Consider the following 15989-nt stretch of genomic DNA (forward strand, 5'->3'; position numbering starts at 1 on the left):
AAAGCAAATTTTACTGAGTTGTAATCAGTGTGCACACTAGAGCGAGCGCTATTTTCCAATCTTAGCTATCCCAGATTGCTTTACCAGTTTATTCCCAAACCCTAAGCGTTTGGGGAGTTTTCCGTTCGCTGTGGTAATACTTGCTTTCCCACAGAGATAGACTTCTGCAACTGCTATTTCAGGGAAGGGAAGATGATATATCTTCGACTCAGAAAGGGAAGACACTTTTCTTCCTCTTCCACTTAAAAAAAACCCAACCTAGGAACGCCACCTCCGAGTCCCGCCCCCAGGCGTGCACATCAATCCCGCGGGGGTGTCTGCCAACGGGCGGTCACCGCTGATTGGCTCGTGTCGTGGCCAAAGGCAGCGCGGCATTCCAGGGTCAGCGGATGGTAATAGGCTGCTGAAGACGCACCCCCTCGCCGACTTTGCGCCACTGCCGCTCCCGCTCCCGGTGCAAGGCAGAGATGGCGACTGTGGCTCGGCTCCTGGGGCGGCGTGTGGTGAGTTGGAGGCTGCGGCCGCCGCTGCCGCCGCTCGCCGGCGTGGTTTCCCAGCGGGCCCACTCGCTGTTGCCCGTGGACGATGCAATCAACGGGCTAAGCGAGGAGCAGAAGCAGGTAGGGAGCCTGACCCCCTCCCGGCCCCAAGGCCCCCTGGCCCCGGCCTATCGCGCTGCTCGGCGGTCGGCTCGGCGCTCCGCTGCCCCGCACCCGTGACGTGTGCTCGCGGGCCTCAGCCTCAGCCTCAGCCTCAGCTCTGCGGAGACAGCAAGGCCCGGCTGCCAAAGTTAGATGAGGAGGAATCTAAGACAGGAGAGCGCCTGGGAGACCGATGGTGTTTTGGTGGAGGATTGGCAGGGGCCACTCGCATACGGCAACATGGCCCTCAATGTGTCTGAAGCTGGCTTACACCTGAGCGCTGACTACGGCCATGATACTCAAAACTGGTTGGGCTGGCCAGTGGCTTAGCGGTTAAGTGCAGCGCTCCGCTACTGGCGGCCCGGGTTCGGATCCTGGGCGCCCACCGACGCACTGCTTCTCCGGCAATGCTGAGGCCGCGTCCCACGTACAGCAACTAGAAGGATGTGTAACTATGACATACAACTATCCACTGGGGCTTAGGGGGAAAAAAAGGAGGAGGATTGGCAATAGATGTTAGCCCAGAGCCGGTCTTCCTCAGCAAAAAGAGGAGGATTAGCACAGATGTTAGCTCAGGGCTGATCTTCCTCACAAAAAAAAAAAAAAAAAGGCTGGTTAATCATCACCAGGGAATCTTTTTCGAATACATAACCTCCAGGGTTTTGAAATGCACCGTGTAGTCTGCTTTAATTCTTCGACTCACTGGGTCAAATCACAAAGTTAACAAAAACTTAAAAGATGTTACAAATGGACCTGAACCGGAGCCTTCCTGGAACCTTTCCCCGGAAACAGGATTCTCCTGTGGCTCCAAGCAACTGCCTGAGCTTCCGGAACTCCAGAGCTCATTTGGGTTTATAGTCAGCAGACAGACCTTTGAATTGCCCCAATCAGAAAGGGTTCAATCCTAGTTCTGAAAGTTTCCTGCCAGGAGTTTGAGTAATCCTGTTCCGCCAAAGGATCTGGGGCAAAAAGAGCCTGACGCTTGCCATAACTGAAGGGGGCGTGGCCACAGCACAGCGAGTGGGGGCGAGAAAGGTACTGGGGAAGACTGGAAGGGTCAGCAGGGGTCAGCTCCTGCAGGGCCTTCTAGGCCTGGGTAAGGAGCTTGTCTTCCAAGTACAATAGAAAGCCATGGAATGATTTTATGTAAGGGAATGACATTTAAAAAATAATCGTCAAACTTTAGCCTGAGGACCTTAAGAAAGAGTGGTGTGGGGGCCGGCCGGGTGGTGCAGGCGGTTAAGTGCGCGCTCTCTGTTGCGGAGGCCCGGGGTTCGCCGGTTTGGATCCCGGCCCGCACAGACACACCAATTGCCAAGCCATGCTGTGGCAGTGTGCCATATAAAGTGGAGGAAGATGGGCACCGATGTTAGCCCAGGGCCAGTCTTCCTCAGCGGGGGGAAAAAAAAAAAGGTTTGGCAGATGTTAGCACAGGGCTGATCTCCTCACCAAAAAAAAAATAGAAAAAAAAAAAGAGAGTGGTGAGGATCATCTCTAAGGAAGCATAAACTAGTGGGGCCTCTAAGTTTCAGTCTGATGCTTGGTGAGGTCCTTGTGGCCTGTTTCCAAGTGTGTACTCAGTAGTGAAGACGCTGTCCTAGTGGCAGCAACGTACTGTTTTAGCGGCATCTGTCCACTTCTCCCTCTAGCTCCGGCAGACCGTGGCTAAGTTCCTTCAGGATCACCTAGCCCCCCATGCCCAGGAGATTGATCACAGCAACGAGTTCAAGAACCTTCGCGTGAGTCATGAAGCCCACACTGGGGGGACAGGGGGACAGTCTGGGAGCTGGGCTGGGAGTTGTGCTGCTGCTGCCTGGAAGGGCTCTCACAGTCTTCTGGTAAATGAAACCTCCCTGAGAATGCAGCCCCTTTCTGTGAAGCATGTGGCTCTCATTGCTCCAGATGTGCCAGGTTCCTGTGACTGGCTGCCTTCTTCTCACAGCTCACTGCACTCACCCCATTCTGTTGGCAGGAGTTTTGGAAGCAGCTGGGGAAGCTGGGAGTCTTGGGCATCACGGCCCCTGGTGAGTATAGTTTCTTTCCCTAAAGAGAACTTTTCTTGCATGCCCTTTAACTCCATTCCCAAAAGAAGCAGGAAAGGAGGGGAAAGCTGGTGCTCAAAGAGACTGAGAACTTCCTCCCTCCTGGACATGAGAAAGCACCCATTGACTGTCAGCCCAGAGAAGAGTACATTCTTCTGTTTCTTTAGGCAGGGATCACGAGAAGCCAAAGGGATTAGGCCATGTGTTTCTCTTGGATCGTGATCACCCAGACTCTGCATGCTTAGTAAGCTCCTCCAGGTGATTTTGAGAGTTTAGAAGACTCTCCACATCATGCAGCTGTCTTTGTACCTCGTCTTACTGTCTCCCCTAATCTCTAAGCTCTTCCCTACCAGTAGCATCTAGGCAGGACTACTCAGGACAGGTGTGTCCTTATGGGGACTGCCTGTGCCCTCTGCCATGGCTTGGCCCTGGAGCTCATTTGGGAGCAGATGGCGGAGTGAGGAGAGGGATACCTGTCTGACCCTCCACGTGAGGCAGATGTGTTTAATAGGCTCTCCCTCGGCCTGCTCAGTGTCCCCTCTGGGTCTTACTACTTGTTTCTAGGAGGAGGACAGGGAGCTGGTGGGCTCTGGTTTGGGTGTTGGCCTCTGAAGGAGAGGTCCAGCCTGGCTTGCAGTGCCCAGTAAAGAGATGAGTCTGTGTCTTCACCAGCCAAAGCCTGGACGGCCCACCATGCTTCAGCTTGTATTCGGTAGGCATTGGCACAGAGGTGGAATACAGTATACTTCTCCTCACATCTTTCCCTTCACCACTTGGAGACAGTTCCTGGGATTTGAGCTGATCATAGAAAGTTACATCATGAGTAATGATAAAATGAAACCACGTAAAAATTAATTTAGACCTTCTTAATGTAAAATGGTAGGGGGATAGGCCACTGGGAACTCCCAAACAAGACTCTTTCTTCCACTGTGTCTTGGGTGTTTATGAGCCCCCAGAGAGAATATGCTTCTGAATCAGATGGCATTTAGTGGAAGAAAGAGGCAGAAATCAGATGAAAAACGTTTCAAGGGGGAACCTTGAAAAGAAAACCAGATATGAGTTCTGGTTTCCCCATGGTTGTCCTGGTGGCTGTTTCCAATGTCACAGGCCTATGGGCTTTCCTTCCCAGAGTTGCAGGGGTGGAGCCAACCTTTCCCTAGAGCCTAGGATGAGCCTGATTTCTTGATCAGAGTAAATGTGTGCAGAGGGTCTTGCTAGGGTTTACCCAAACAGCAGGACAGTGGGGCGGTACCAGGTGACCCAGCCGCTTTGATTTTGGATCTGCTGCTAAGTAAAAGCCACATTTTTTTATGAGAAGTTCTGAGATTTCCTACCAGCATCTCTTCTGCCTGCTGCTGCACTGCCCACTAGATTTTATCTCAGGATGGAGCTCTCCTGTCTCCTGTTACTAGTTCAGCTTTTTTTTTACTTTTTAAATTGAGATATAATTAACATATAACATTGTGTGAGTTAAAGGTGTACACTGTGTTGATTTGATAGTCCTGCTTCTTTAGATCCAAACCTATGCCATGAAAATCTCACCTTCCTCACGCATTTTTTTTCAGTTATTTTATTGAGGTCATAATGGTTTATAACATTGTGTAATTTCAGGTGTACATTAGTATTTATCAGTTTCTGTATAGACTGCATCGTGCTTACCACCAATAGTCTAATTTTTATCCATCAACATATATATGTGCCCCTTACCCTCTTTCACCCAACCCCTTTCCCCTCCGGTAACCACTAATCTATTCTCTTTATACACGTTTATCTTCTACATATGAGTGAAGTCATGTGGTGTTTGTCTTTCTCTGTCTGGCTTATTTCACTTAATATAATACCCTCAAAGTCCTTCCATGTTGTTGCAAATGGGACAAAAAGATTTTGTCTTTTCTTATGGCTCCTCAGGCCTTTTGGACACACTTCCTCTGCTCTTTATCTGTTCTTAGTGCTTTGACCCTCCCTCCCTCTTTGGGTTTCTCGGTTAAACTCCAGGTCCTCTTTCTTCAGTTATTCATCTGCCTCTGCATTTCTGTAGCTTTCCGAGTAGTGGGTGTTCAGATTCTCTTGTCTTCATCAAGAGGTCTATCTGGGATAAAACAGGAGTTGCAATGACTGTTTTCTGAACCACATCTCAGCTGACTTGAAGGAGCAGACAAAACCAGTTCTGTTAGCTTGTAAGCAGAGTCCACGGCATCAGTCTGTTGGGCTTGTTAAAGGAAACTTGGAATAGGTGCTCCAAGGGTGTTCCTCTGCTGCTAGTAAAGACAAGATAGCTGTCAATGGCCTAATTTAATCCGTGCTGTCTTTTCCACTCCCCTGCACCACCTCCACTCCCAGTTCAGTATGGCGGCTCCGGCCTGGGCTACCTGGAACATGTACTGGTGATGGAGGAGATATCCCGAGCTTCTGGAGCGGTGGGACTCAGTTACGGGACCCACTCCAACCTCTGCCTCAACCAAATTGTGCGCAATGGAAATGAGGCCCAGAAGGAGAAGTACCTCCCCAAGGTGAGGATGAGAATGGAAAAACACACGCCAATCTCGTGGTGCAACCACCAACCATGAGGCACCCTCCCGTGTTGGCGAGGGCTGGTCAGACTTGCTTACCATAGCATGCTGCCCTGAACCAGATGTGGTTAGGAAGGAGTCAGGGATTTGCTTTAAAATATTTCAGTCAAAAAATTTAAAAATAGGGCCGGAACTCCTGAGTTGCAAATGGACAACATTTGCAGAGTACTTTAAGAAACGGAAGACTAGGGCTTGCTTCCTTGCAAAGAGAATGGCAAAGGAAGAGATGTTTTCAGTCTTGTAGATATTGGGCTTCTCTTCCAGGACTTTACCAATACCCTGGTCTGAGAGAGCAGTTTGAAGAGGTGTCATGTGAACAGGCAAGATGCAGTATCAGGGAGCTCCTGTAGGGCACTTCTGAGGTCTTAACCAGGCCCTTCGGGGTTTTCCTTGCAGCTGATCAGCGGTGAGTACATCGGAGCCCTGGCCATGAGTGAATCCAATGCTGGCTCTGATGTTGTCTCCATGAAGCTAAAAGCAGAAAAAAAAGGTGAGGCTCCTCTTGACTTGAGAGCTGAAATGGACAGAGGAATAGACCTTCTCAGGGTGAGGGAGCAATAATCGGGGGTGGCCTCAGCTGGGTTTCCAGAACTGTTTCCCAGCTGAGAAGCTTCTTGCTCAGCAGCAGGTCTATGGACTGACTGGCTGAGATAGGCCAACACGGCTTCAGCAAATAGCCAACCTCCTGTTCTTAGGAGATCACTACATCCTGAATGGCAACAAGTTCTGGATCACCAATGGCCCCGATGCTGACATCCTTATTGTCTATGCCAAGACGGATCTGGCCGCTGTGCCAGCTTCTCGGGGCATCACGGCCTTCATTGTGGAGAAGGTGAGTGGAGCAAAGTGCACAGAGGAAGGCAGAAGAGCAGACTGGAAGGAGGGTGGCCAAAAAGTGGAGGCCAGGGATGATGGGTCAAGTCTGAGGACTGTGGAACCAGGCCACACTAAGAGGTCCAGGCAGGTGAGGACTGAAAGGAGGCAACTGGATTTGACAATCAGGACGTCACTGGTGGTTGTGGTGAGAGCAGCTGCGGCAGACTGAGGTGTGAGCAGGAATGCAAGTGGAGACTGAAGGAAGACTGCACCTTCCAAATCTTGACACTAAAAGCAGGAGGGAGAGAGCAGGAGTTAGAATGAGAAGTTGGGAGTCTGAGTCTGTTTCTAAGAATGGGAGAGAACTGAGCAAATTTTTTGGTAAAGAGGAAGGAAAATAAGAGGGAGAAATCGAGATGTGTGCAAGTAAGCAAAACACAATGGTGAGCTGAGGGAGAAGAGGTAAGGCTGGGTTACAGGTGATGGTAGAGGAACCACCTGCCTCATGACGGTGAGGAGGGGGTCAGGGACCACGGGAGTTCGGGAGCTGGTGGAGAGTTTTATGAATGAGTGTCATAAAGGTTTGCAATACCCTCCAGAGGGAGAGGGGGAGAGTAGCTGATTAGCATTGGAGGGTGAGAAAAGTGAGTAGCCCGAAGGGCCTGGCTGAGGTTGGAAATCTCAAGGTTGTGTAACGCCACTCTCATCAGCTTGGAGGAGAGGGGAGCAACATGCGTTATTGCTTTGCTGGGCACCAGCCAACGCATGCTGCGTCTGATGAGTCAGGTCAAAGCACGAAGGTGGTGGAATTGACCCCAGGTGGGACTCAATTAGGTACAGATGGCAGAGGAACAAGGGAGCAAAGGAACTGAGTGTGCAGGTGAGGATGTCTTGGAAGTGATTTTCCCCGAAGAAAGGAAACAAAGCCAGGAAGAGTCAGTAGGGCCCCGGGAATCGGGGTTTCATTGAGAAAGAACTGCTCGGGTGAGAAGTGCAGAGGACACAAGCTTGCAGCAGAGGAGGCTGGGGTCAGGGTGGGCTATTAGGGCTGGCGCTTCCGGGAGTGGAGCAGTTGCATACAGAGCGGGGCCCCTGGGAGTAGGGCGCCGGTGTGCCGCGCAAGTATAGGAACTTGTTAAGAAAATGGGCATTTCCCAGGGACCTTCCTTTCTGTAGAGCCCCTTGGGGGCTGGTCTGTAATCAGAACCACCTTTTGTTCCTGTAAAGGATATGCCTGGCTTCAGCACCTCCAAGAAGCTGGACAAGCTGGGGATGAGAGGCTCTAACACCTGTGAGCTGATCTTTGAAGACTGCAAGGTTCCTGGTGAGTCTCTAAGGATAGGCGAGCCCCTGTCCTGACCCCTTCACAAGCTGAGAAAGCCCATCTCTGGGTTAGAGGGGCTCACCATTGTTAGCTTACCAGTGACATGTGGCTAGACAGTGGGCCTGCCACTGCTGTACTTGCCCGCTGGCCCGTACATGTGGGACTCAGGCTGCTGGGCAGAGCCCTGCAGCTGTATGCCTGACTGTGGCTGCGATGAGGGTGGTGTTTCCTGTGTGGATAATACACTGTGCCTGGAGCTAATATTCCAGGATCTGGAAGAGAAAGGTAAGATCCGCCCTCACCCACTAATGTCCTTCAGACTTCCTCATTTGTACATTTCCCTGTACAGCCTGAGTGAAGTATTCATTAATGATGCTAAAAAACCATGGAATAAACTGATGAAGCTAGACTTAGTAAAGGGAAGGCAATTCAGTTGGAGTGTTTTCTCCCCTGAAGTAGAATTGAAAATGTGACCCATCGTGGAGAGCCAGTGCACCGCCGTGTGCTAATGAGACCGAGGGCATAGATTTGATCATCAACTAGGTGTGCTCTGCACCTCAGCCTTAGAGCATTCCTCTCCTCCGTGATTTGCCACCCAAGAAAAGTGTGCCTTGATTACAAGGAGCATCTAGGGAGGGTGTCAGTGCAGATCCTTCTTTGTCATCAGGAAAAAACTCCGCCATCATTACAGGCAGGTCAGTGGTGTCAACTCTTTGTACTCAGTTTCCTACTCTCCTCTCCCAAGGCCATCCAGTGTCCTGGCTTCCTGGGTGGAGAGGTGCTCCGCAGTTTCTGTCACTAACACTGAATGGCCCACCTCCTGGACAAAGACTCTTCAATGGACCACCCAGGGCGGGGGCGGGTAGTGATATTGGACCAGAGCGGACTCAGACTGGGGGAAAGAGTAATTCTCTGGTTCCTTTATGGGCACAGGGAAGAACTGGATGACTTCTAGACCAAATTAGCTTTTCTTCTTTCCCATCCAAGGCAGTCGAACAGGAAGGGAAGGGGAAGATCTAAGTATCAAGCCTTTGTTTCTGGTCTTGTGGATGGTGTGTATGCAGGGGGCTGGGGGGGTTCTTCTAGCAAGCTCTACTTCTGACTGGAAGTGGTAAACTCCTTCCTTTTGTCTCACCCAGAATATGAAGGTCAGCTGACATATTTCAGTGCCTTGTGTGAGAGCCACAGTACCAAACCTAGTAGCTTTGCTAAAAGTGAGGAGGCTGTGGACAGCCCTCTTCCCTCTGACGGGCACTCTTCCTGGCAGCTACCAACATCCTGGGCCATCCCAGTAAGGGCGTCTATGTGCTGATGAGTGGGCTGGACCTGGAGCGGCTGGTGCTGGCTGGTGGGCCCCTCGGGTGAGTGTGACTCAGGGGGGAGCTGGGCTTTTGGCCTCCTTGGCAGGTGGGGCCACTGCAGCCTTCCCCTTGGGGGTCAGTGGGAGCTGCCTCCTGGCCAGTGAACCTTCTCTCCTGAAATAAAATGAACCTTCTCCCATGCATAATTTCTTCACACTGAAGAGAAATGTCATTAGGTGACTGGCAGAAGGCTTGAGAAGCAATACTGCTTAGTTACTCAGGATGTGAAACAGGATGGCCCAGGCTCTAAGGCCCTTCTACGCAGGGGTCCTGCCGCTCTGTCTGGTCGTGGAGGAAGGGGCACAAGTCCTGGGCAGTCAGTGCAGTGACTGAGCAGGGGCGACAAGAGTCCTGATGCTCCTTTACTCCTCCTTGGGACTCCAGCTCCTTGTCTCGCTGAGCTGTCCCCCAGGCCTTTTCATGCTGGCATTTTGCCACCCCACCTGACAGTAGGGAGACAGTGAGGCACCTCCCCAGTGGCTTTCTCCTCTCCGGCAGGCTCATGCAGGCCGTCCTTGACCACACCATTCCCTACCTGCACATGAGGGAAGCCTTTGGCCAGAAGATCGGCCACTTCCAGGTGGGTGGACCACTTTTGTTGAAATGTCCTCCTTGATTGGGTTCAAGTTTGTTTAACAAATGAGTAAACAGGGCATATGCTGTGGGGCGTTTACTACCCTCCACCAGCAAGATGAGTCTGAACGCTTGGAACGCAGGCTTCTTCAGCATGCTCCTTGGCTTTGGAAGTTGTCGGGAAGTTCATCACATGTCATGTCACTTCCAGTTTGAGATGAGTGAACGAGGCATTGTGAGGGTGGAGGGTGAAACGTACGGGCTGTGGGGAGGGCTGGGGAAAGGGAGCGGCATTTCTAGTCACACTTTCTGGGCTGAAGTCACTGCAGGACGTTAATGAGAGCTGTTTCAGGGGCAGTGTCCATGGTGCAATGGCAGCTCTCTGGCATTAACTCCAGACACACTGCCACTTCTGTCATCATAGGCAAGTCCTTTCTCCTCTCTGTGCCCTGGCGTCCCCATTCCTGGCGGTCAGGGTGCTACTGCTGACCTGCTTTTGGTAACTAGGGAGAATGTCTGAGGGGAACGTGGCTCCAGCGTGTTGACCTGTGACCTCCCTTTGTGCCCAGCTGATGCAGGGGAAGATGGCGGACATGTACACGCGCCTCATGGCGTGTCGGCAGTACGTCTACAATGTCGCCAAGGCCTGTGATGAGGGCCACTGCACCTCCAAGGTAAGGGCCAGCCCCCCAGGAGAGAGGGCGGGGCAGCGGGCCGGAGGCTGGGACTGGCTCTCTGCGTGGCCCCGGCTGACCCGAAGCCTCCTCCCGCAGGACTGCGCGGCTGTGATTCTTTACTCAGCCGAGTGCGCCACACAGGTCGCCCTGGACGGCATTCAGTGTTTCGGTGAGCAGCCCCCACTGCCCACACCCAGGCTGCCCTTGCTCCCGCAGCCCGTGGCTGCCTCCAGAAAGAGGTTTCCTCTTCACTCCTTACCCTGGGCTTCAGCTGGCTGCCGCTGAGCTGGCACGTTAGGCTCCCTCTGCCCCAGGAGGACATGGAATAGCAAATGAGAAAATGGCTAGAGGCCACAAGTTGCTACTTCTGTCAGCAGTGCCCCCCTCTCAGCCTCCCCGCCTGGTCCTGTAGACACTGGGAAACGAGGAAAGAGAGATACCTCAGAGGGGGGACAGCTTCATTTCAAGGCTGCACGGTAGTTAAGAACACAGACTAGGTTTGAATCCTGGCTCTACCACTGACCGGCTTTGTGACTTGTGCAATGACTTAACCACTGGGCCTGACACCCAGTAAGTGCTCTGCAGTATCTTCTTGTCCCCACTTCTCCATGTCTGCTGGTGGTTTTCTCCAATTTGGCCTGGTATCCTCAGCACTCTGGGTGGCCTTCCAGCCCCTTGCCCACCCTACCCCCAGCCAGGTATTCCCCACACCCTCCCCCTCCCACCTGCTGCTGCTTCTCTTTGACTAGCCCCCCGCCCCCCCCCCCCCCGGCCAGTTTCTATCTACTTGGCCTTCTGTTTGCTTTCCTTGCTTTGCCCATCACTGTTCCTGTTGTTTTCCCTCTGCCCAAACCCTGGCTGCAGGTGGCAACGGCTACATCAACGACTTTCCCATGGGCCGCTTTCTGCGAGATGCCAAGCTGTATGAGATTGGGGCTGGGACCAGTGAGGTGAGGCGGCTGGTCATTGGCAGAGCCTTCAACGCAGATTTCCAGTAGCCCCAAGACCTGTCACCCACTTTCCCAGCACCTAGAGGCCTTTCTTTGGAAATAGAGACGTGACAGCTCTCCCCCGGCCCAAGGCAGTCCTGGCTGTGCAGCTGCCTTTCTTGCGTCAGTGCCCTGGCCTCTGCATGAGGTTGAGTTCTCCACAATGGCTGCCAAGTCCCGTGGGCCTCAGAGCCAGGCCAGCCAGCCAGCTCAGGAAAAGCATTCAATGGCTTAATATGGACTCAGCAGGAAGCATACTGGCTTTTCTGGGGCTTAGTGGGAGGGCGTTGGTGACTCTGTGTCCTTGCTCTCTAACTTCCAAGGCTGACGCCCCCACCTCCCAGGGTGGGCACCTTGGGGCAGGCAGGTGGCCACCCCTTTTTCTTGGGTGATCTCTGGCAGGGACTCCTCTGCTCCAGTACATCAGAAGCATTGCCCCTCTCCATTTATTCGAACTTGGTAGCCTCTTTTCTTTCTGGGAAAATAAAACCCCCAAACCTAGCCTCTATTTCTTCCAATTTCTAAAGGCAGCAGCTCCCAGCAGCTCGTGAGCAGGCACCCACTCTGCAGCAGCCTCTCCATCTTTCCAGGGCTTCATTCTTTAGGGGTGAAATCCCACCATGTTGGGGTGGAGCTCTGGGAACAGGCATCTCAGAACACCTGTGCCGCCCAGAGTCCACAGTGGCGTAGAGGTCAGTGTGCTTGAGAAAGATCGGCTCAACACTGGCCTCCGTGGCAGCACCTCTGAGCCCTTTGGCACTGCTCTGTCACTGCCACCATCTAGTCCTGGCCATGTGACAGCCCACGGCTGACTAGGCAGCAGGCCTGGGTTGGCTGGCTCAACTCCAGCCAAGGCTGCGTACATTTCTCTAGACACCCTATGGCTGATTTTGTTACAGCTGCACAGCGGCTGCTGCCATTTTGTATTAAACATATTATGAGGCAAACCCATCTGCTTCTAAACTGGTGTTTTTGGGGAAGAGCAGTCTACTTGCTACTGCCTCCCATCTGGCTCCAGCCCCATGTCCTTAGAGAGTGGCTGGTCCAGGTCCTGCTCCTGCCCTCCAGCCTGCTCATCAGTGATAGGGGACAAGGGGATGGAATCAGTCCCTAGGATAGAGGAAGTCTCAGCCTCCCTTTCCCAGATCTCCCAGTGATTTTTAAAGGAAGGAGGGAGTCCAGAGTGGTAAGAGTCTTGGAGCTAGAAGGAAGCTCATAAATTTCTGGAAACCATCCCCATGTTTTTTAAAAGATAAGACCATCTGATTGTCCCAAGGTCAGAACTGGAGCTAGAATCCAGATCAGTAGAAATGGGGGTTCTGAGAATGCCAGCCTGGGGCCTCACTGCACGGCCACCTGGACGGAGCATGATCAGAGCGAAACAGGTTTGGGTTCTACCCCATACAAGTTCCCTAAAAGAGAACTGGCTTTCTTGGCTCTCAGCCCAGTGGCTCCTGTTCCAACTTTTGGTCCTGGCCTGTAGCCAAGTGCTGTTCCCAGTTTGATGCTTGAGATATGTGGAGTGCATGCCTTACCAACCCAGCCCAGGTCCATGCTGAGGGGAAGACCCAGGGCTTGTGGCACTGTCCCTTCACTTCCCCACCCTGCCCCCTGCTGTGTTGGAGCTAAATGTGGCTGAAATGGTGGTCTTGCTGGGTTTAAAGTGTGGGTGGACCAACCAGCCTGGAGACGTTCAGAATGTGACCAAATGGAATGTTTCGTCCAGTCAGTCTGGTTACAGAGCCCTGCCACCAACTTGGGGAGAATGTGATTGTCTCCCTGATGTTATATGTGAAATAGAAGAGAAATGTTTAAAAATAAAGCCAAAAAGTGTAGTCTGAATCGTGAATGGGAGAGCAGGAGAGGGGGTCACTTCCACTTTGGTTCTTGTGGGTTCTTGGTTGTCGATGTGCACTGTGCAATGCTATGGCACCAGCCACCAGCACTGCTCCTTCCTGGGGCTGCCTCTAATTCCACTCCAATTTTAGGCAGGTCACACTACGTCTGGCTCCCTCTTTGACTACCATCCCATTCTTTGTTTTCCTACTGCTTGCTCTGTGGGATAGCAACAGAAGCTAAGGGAATGGTTCTCCAAGTGTGGTCTGGGCACACCCTTTATCAGAATTTGGCAACCTGTAAAAAATGCACGTTCGGAGAACGGCCCCTAATCACATCTCCAGGAGTAATTCTGAGGCACAGGCAACCTTTTAGAACTGATCTGGGGCCTAGAGGATACTTCCCCAGAGGCCTGAGTCCTAATTCTAAACCCATGTAATCTAATAATGACAATCTCTTACCTATATAGCCCTCTCAAGTCTGGTTTTGACATATTAGTTCCTTGATCTTAGCAACAACTGCGTGCAAGAGACTACATTGCGCAGGGCCTCCTTCCAGAAGACCGCTAAGGTGAGCTGACCAAGCGTATCCGAACAAACGGCCGGTGAACCAGCCACGCCCGGAAGCCGGGTGGAGCCAGAGCTGGTGTCAACGCGGCATGGGGGCAGGGGCCGGGCACCTTGTCTTGATTTGGGGGCAGGCTCCCAGCCCACGCCCCGCCCGGCGGAGCGGGACCCACGACCCAGGTGGCCGTTAGTCGCGACCCCTAGTCTAGGTCAAGGCCAGGGTCCTCTGACCCCCTTCCGCGAGGTACCGCGCGCCGCGGAGCGCTGCTCGGGCTCGCAGGCTCCGGCTCGGGCTCGGGCGCGGCTCCTCGGGCCCTGCGTGGAGCTCGCCTGACCCCTGCCGGCCGGCCGCGGGGTCGCAGGCGCGCAAAGCCCGCCGCTCTCGGGTGTTTGCCGGGTTCTCCGATCTGGTGGCTTCCATTGTCGGCTTTCAGGATCCAGAGGGCTCAACGACGTTTTGTTTTGCCAAATGAGGACATTAAAGAAAAAAAAAAACCAGCTATCCTCTATCTTGTATCATGTCATACAAGAAAGGCCACTTTTGGCAATTAAAAAAAGTAAGGGTGCAAACTCAGAACAAAGGCCAGTGTTTTTTTATTTTTAATATTTTGTATATGTTTTATGTTCATGGGTTTTAAATATAGTTTAAAGGCTTATTTGAAAAAAAAGCCTCCCCATCCTCCCCACCCCTCCCAGGATGAAACCACTTTTGAAGCTTTAGGAGACTTCTCTTGGTAATTCACTTCATGCCTCAAAGTGATAGGCGTACTCACTGATTGAATTGCAGGCACTTCTAGAGATAGTTCTTTCAAGTGCATACATTTGATTTATAAGAAGCTCATTACATGCCCACATTTTCCTCACTTCCTAAGGCCAGTCCTGTCCACAGGCCTGCATTTGGGAACCCTGAGATCAGATGGTGCAGAGCCCCAACCACATTCCTGGCTGTCCCCTGCCTCTGCCCACACTTAGTGCTCCTCAGTACCCAGAGCCCAGAGCCACACTAGTTCCTGTGGGAGCTCTCCCCTCCCTGTGTGCTGGACCTGGTCTCTCTTCATGAACAGGGAGCTGTTCATGAAGCTGGCCTCTCCTACACACAGCACCCACCCATTCTCAGATAGAGCTAGCTAGTCTAAATATTTCTTGGATCCACAACAACCTGACAACTTGCCTGCCTTCCTCCAATCCATGCCCCTCAACCCTTCTTCTATAGTAAGCCATAGTGAACTATCAAGCTCCCCCTAAATCCTTCAGTGGCTCCCAACACCTATAAGATCTAAGGTTTTGCAAGGCAAAACCAAGGAAGGCCTCCACCTTCCCCTTGGCTGCTTCTCTCCCCATCCCAGCCGAGCACTTGTACTCCGTGGTAAACAGTCTTCACAAGCGGCGCTGTTTCTTACCCCTGTGCCTTTGCCCCAGCTGGTCCCTCTGTGGAGGATGTCCTTCTAGCCCTTCGCCTTGCTCTTGCTTCCTCATCCCTAAAGGCTTCAGGAAGACCTCCCTTCTCTAGCCCGTCCCCATCTCACCCATCCTGAGCGGGGCCCCGTCCTGCTTCTCCCTCCGCGTAGCTCATCAGTGGGCTTGCCCCGCTCTTGTAATTTTCTCGTGTGTCTGTTTCCCCTGCATTAGGCTAAGGACTAAAGGGCCAGGATTGTGATTTAGCTGCCATCATGTGCTCACCATCCAGCCTGGTTCCTGGCACGCAATAGGTGCTCCACGAATGTTTATTGAAAGAGAAGGGTTGGGCCGGCCCCGTGGCTTAGCGGTTAAGTGGACGCGCTCCGCTGCTGGCAGCCCGGGTTCGGATCGCCGGTGCGCACCGCTTCTCTGGCCAGGATGGGGCCGCGTCCCACATACAGCAACTGGAAGGATGTGCAGCTATGACATACAACTCCCTACTGGGGCTTTGGGGGCAAAAATAAATAAATAAAATCTTTATAAAAAAAAAAAAAGAAAGAGAAGGGTAGTCATGTGACCCTTAGCTCACATTTTGCTGGTACCATAGTTATTTGTGTATGTGATTACCTCTGAGTATACTGTAAGATCTCTGAGGTTGAAGACCATTTCTCACTTAATTGAACCCTCCCAGCAGCACCCAGTGCTCATAGTAAGTGTTCCGTGGCTATGTTCATGCTGAATGAGTGAAACAACAGGTGGGCCAAGCCCTGGCCTAATCCCCAGAGTTGGCAGAAACAGCAGAGCCAGCCGGCCTGGCCTGGCCCAGCTCTTTCCAGGCCTTCTCACCCTGGAGGAGCCAGGGCCCAGCTGCAGAGGGGAGGCCTTCACCCCCGGATTCCTCTGACCCACTCAGAAATAGTAAGGAACTGTGATGCGGGACCCTGACCCCTCCTCTGCCAGCTGAGGACAAGAATGGGGACTGGATGGAGTAAGGGGGCAGAATCGGGGCACACATCATCATTTTTTTTCCTTGTGTAAAATGTATGGTATATACAGAAGAGTGTGTAACATGCATATATGCAGTGTAAAGACAATAATAAAACAGATTCCTGTGCACCCAGCACCCAGGTCAACGAAGAGAACATTCCAAGGATCTTAGAAGCCTGTGTGCCCGTCCCTGACACATTCTCCCCAGA

The 15989-nt window shown here is 52.4% G+C and overlaps 1 protein-coding gene across 1 annotated transcript; it reads left to right on the forward strand.

Moving 5' to 3' along the window:
* The first annotated feature begins 452 nt into the window (after positions 1–452).
* On the forward strand, positions 453–12828 carry IVD (isovaleryl-CoA dehydrogenase). Its single transcript, XM_058541228.1, has 12 exons — positions 453–620; positions 2291–2380; positions 2614–2665; positions 5024–5193; positions 5650–5743; positions 5949–6085; positions 7297–7393; positions 8661–8754; positions 9253–9334; positions 9897–10001; positions 10101–10173; positions 10869–12828. The coding sequence occupies exons 1-12, from the start codon at positions 468–470 to the stop codon at positions 11000–11002; spliced, it is 1281 nt and encodes a 426-aa protein (XP_058397211.1). The 5' UTR covers positions 453–467; the 3' UTR covers positions 11003–12828.
* Positions 12829–15989: the final 3161 nt, after the last annotated feature.

This window comes from Diceros bicornis, chromosome 5 (genome assembly GCF_020826845.1).
Source record: "Diceros bicornis minor isolate mBicDic1 chromosome 5, mDicBic1.mat.cur, whole genome shotgun sequence".
NCBI lineage: Eukaryota > Metazoa > Chordata > Mammalia > Perissodactyla > Rhinocerotidae > Diceros > Diceros bicornis.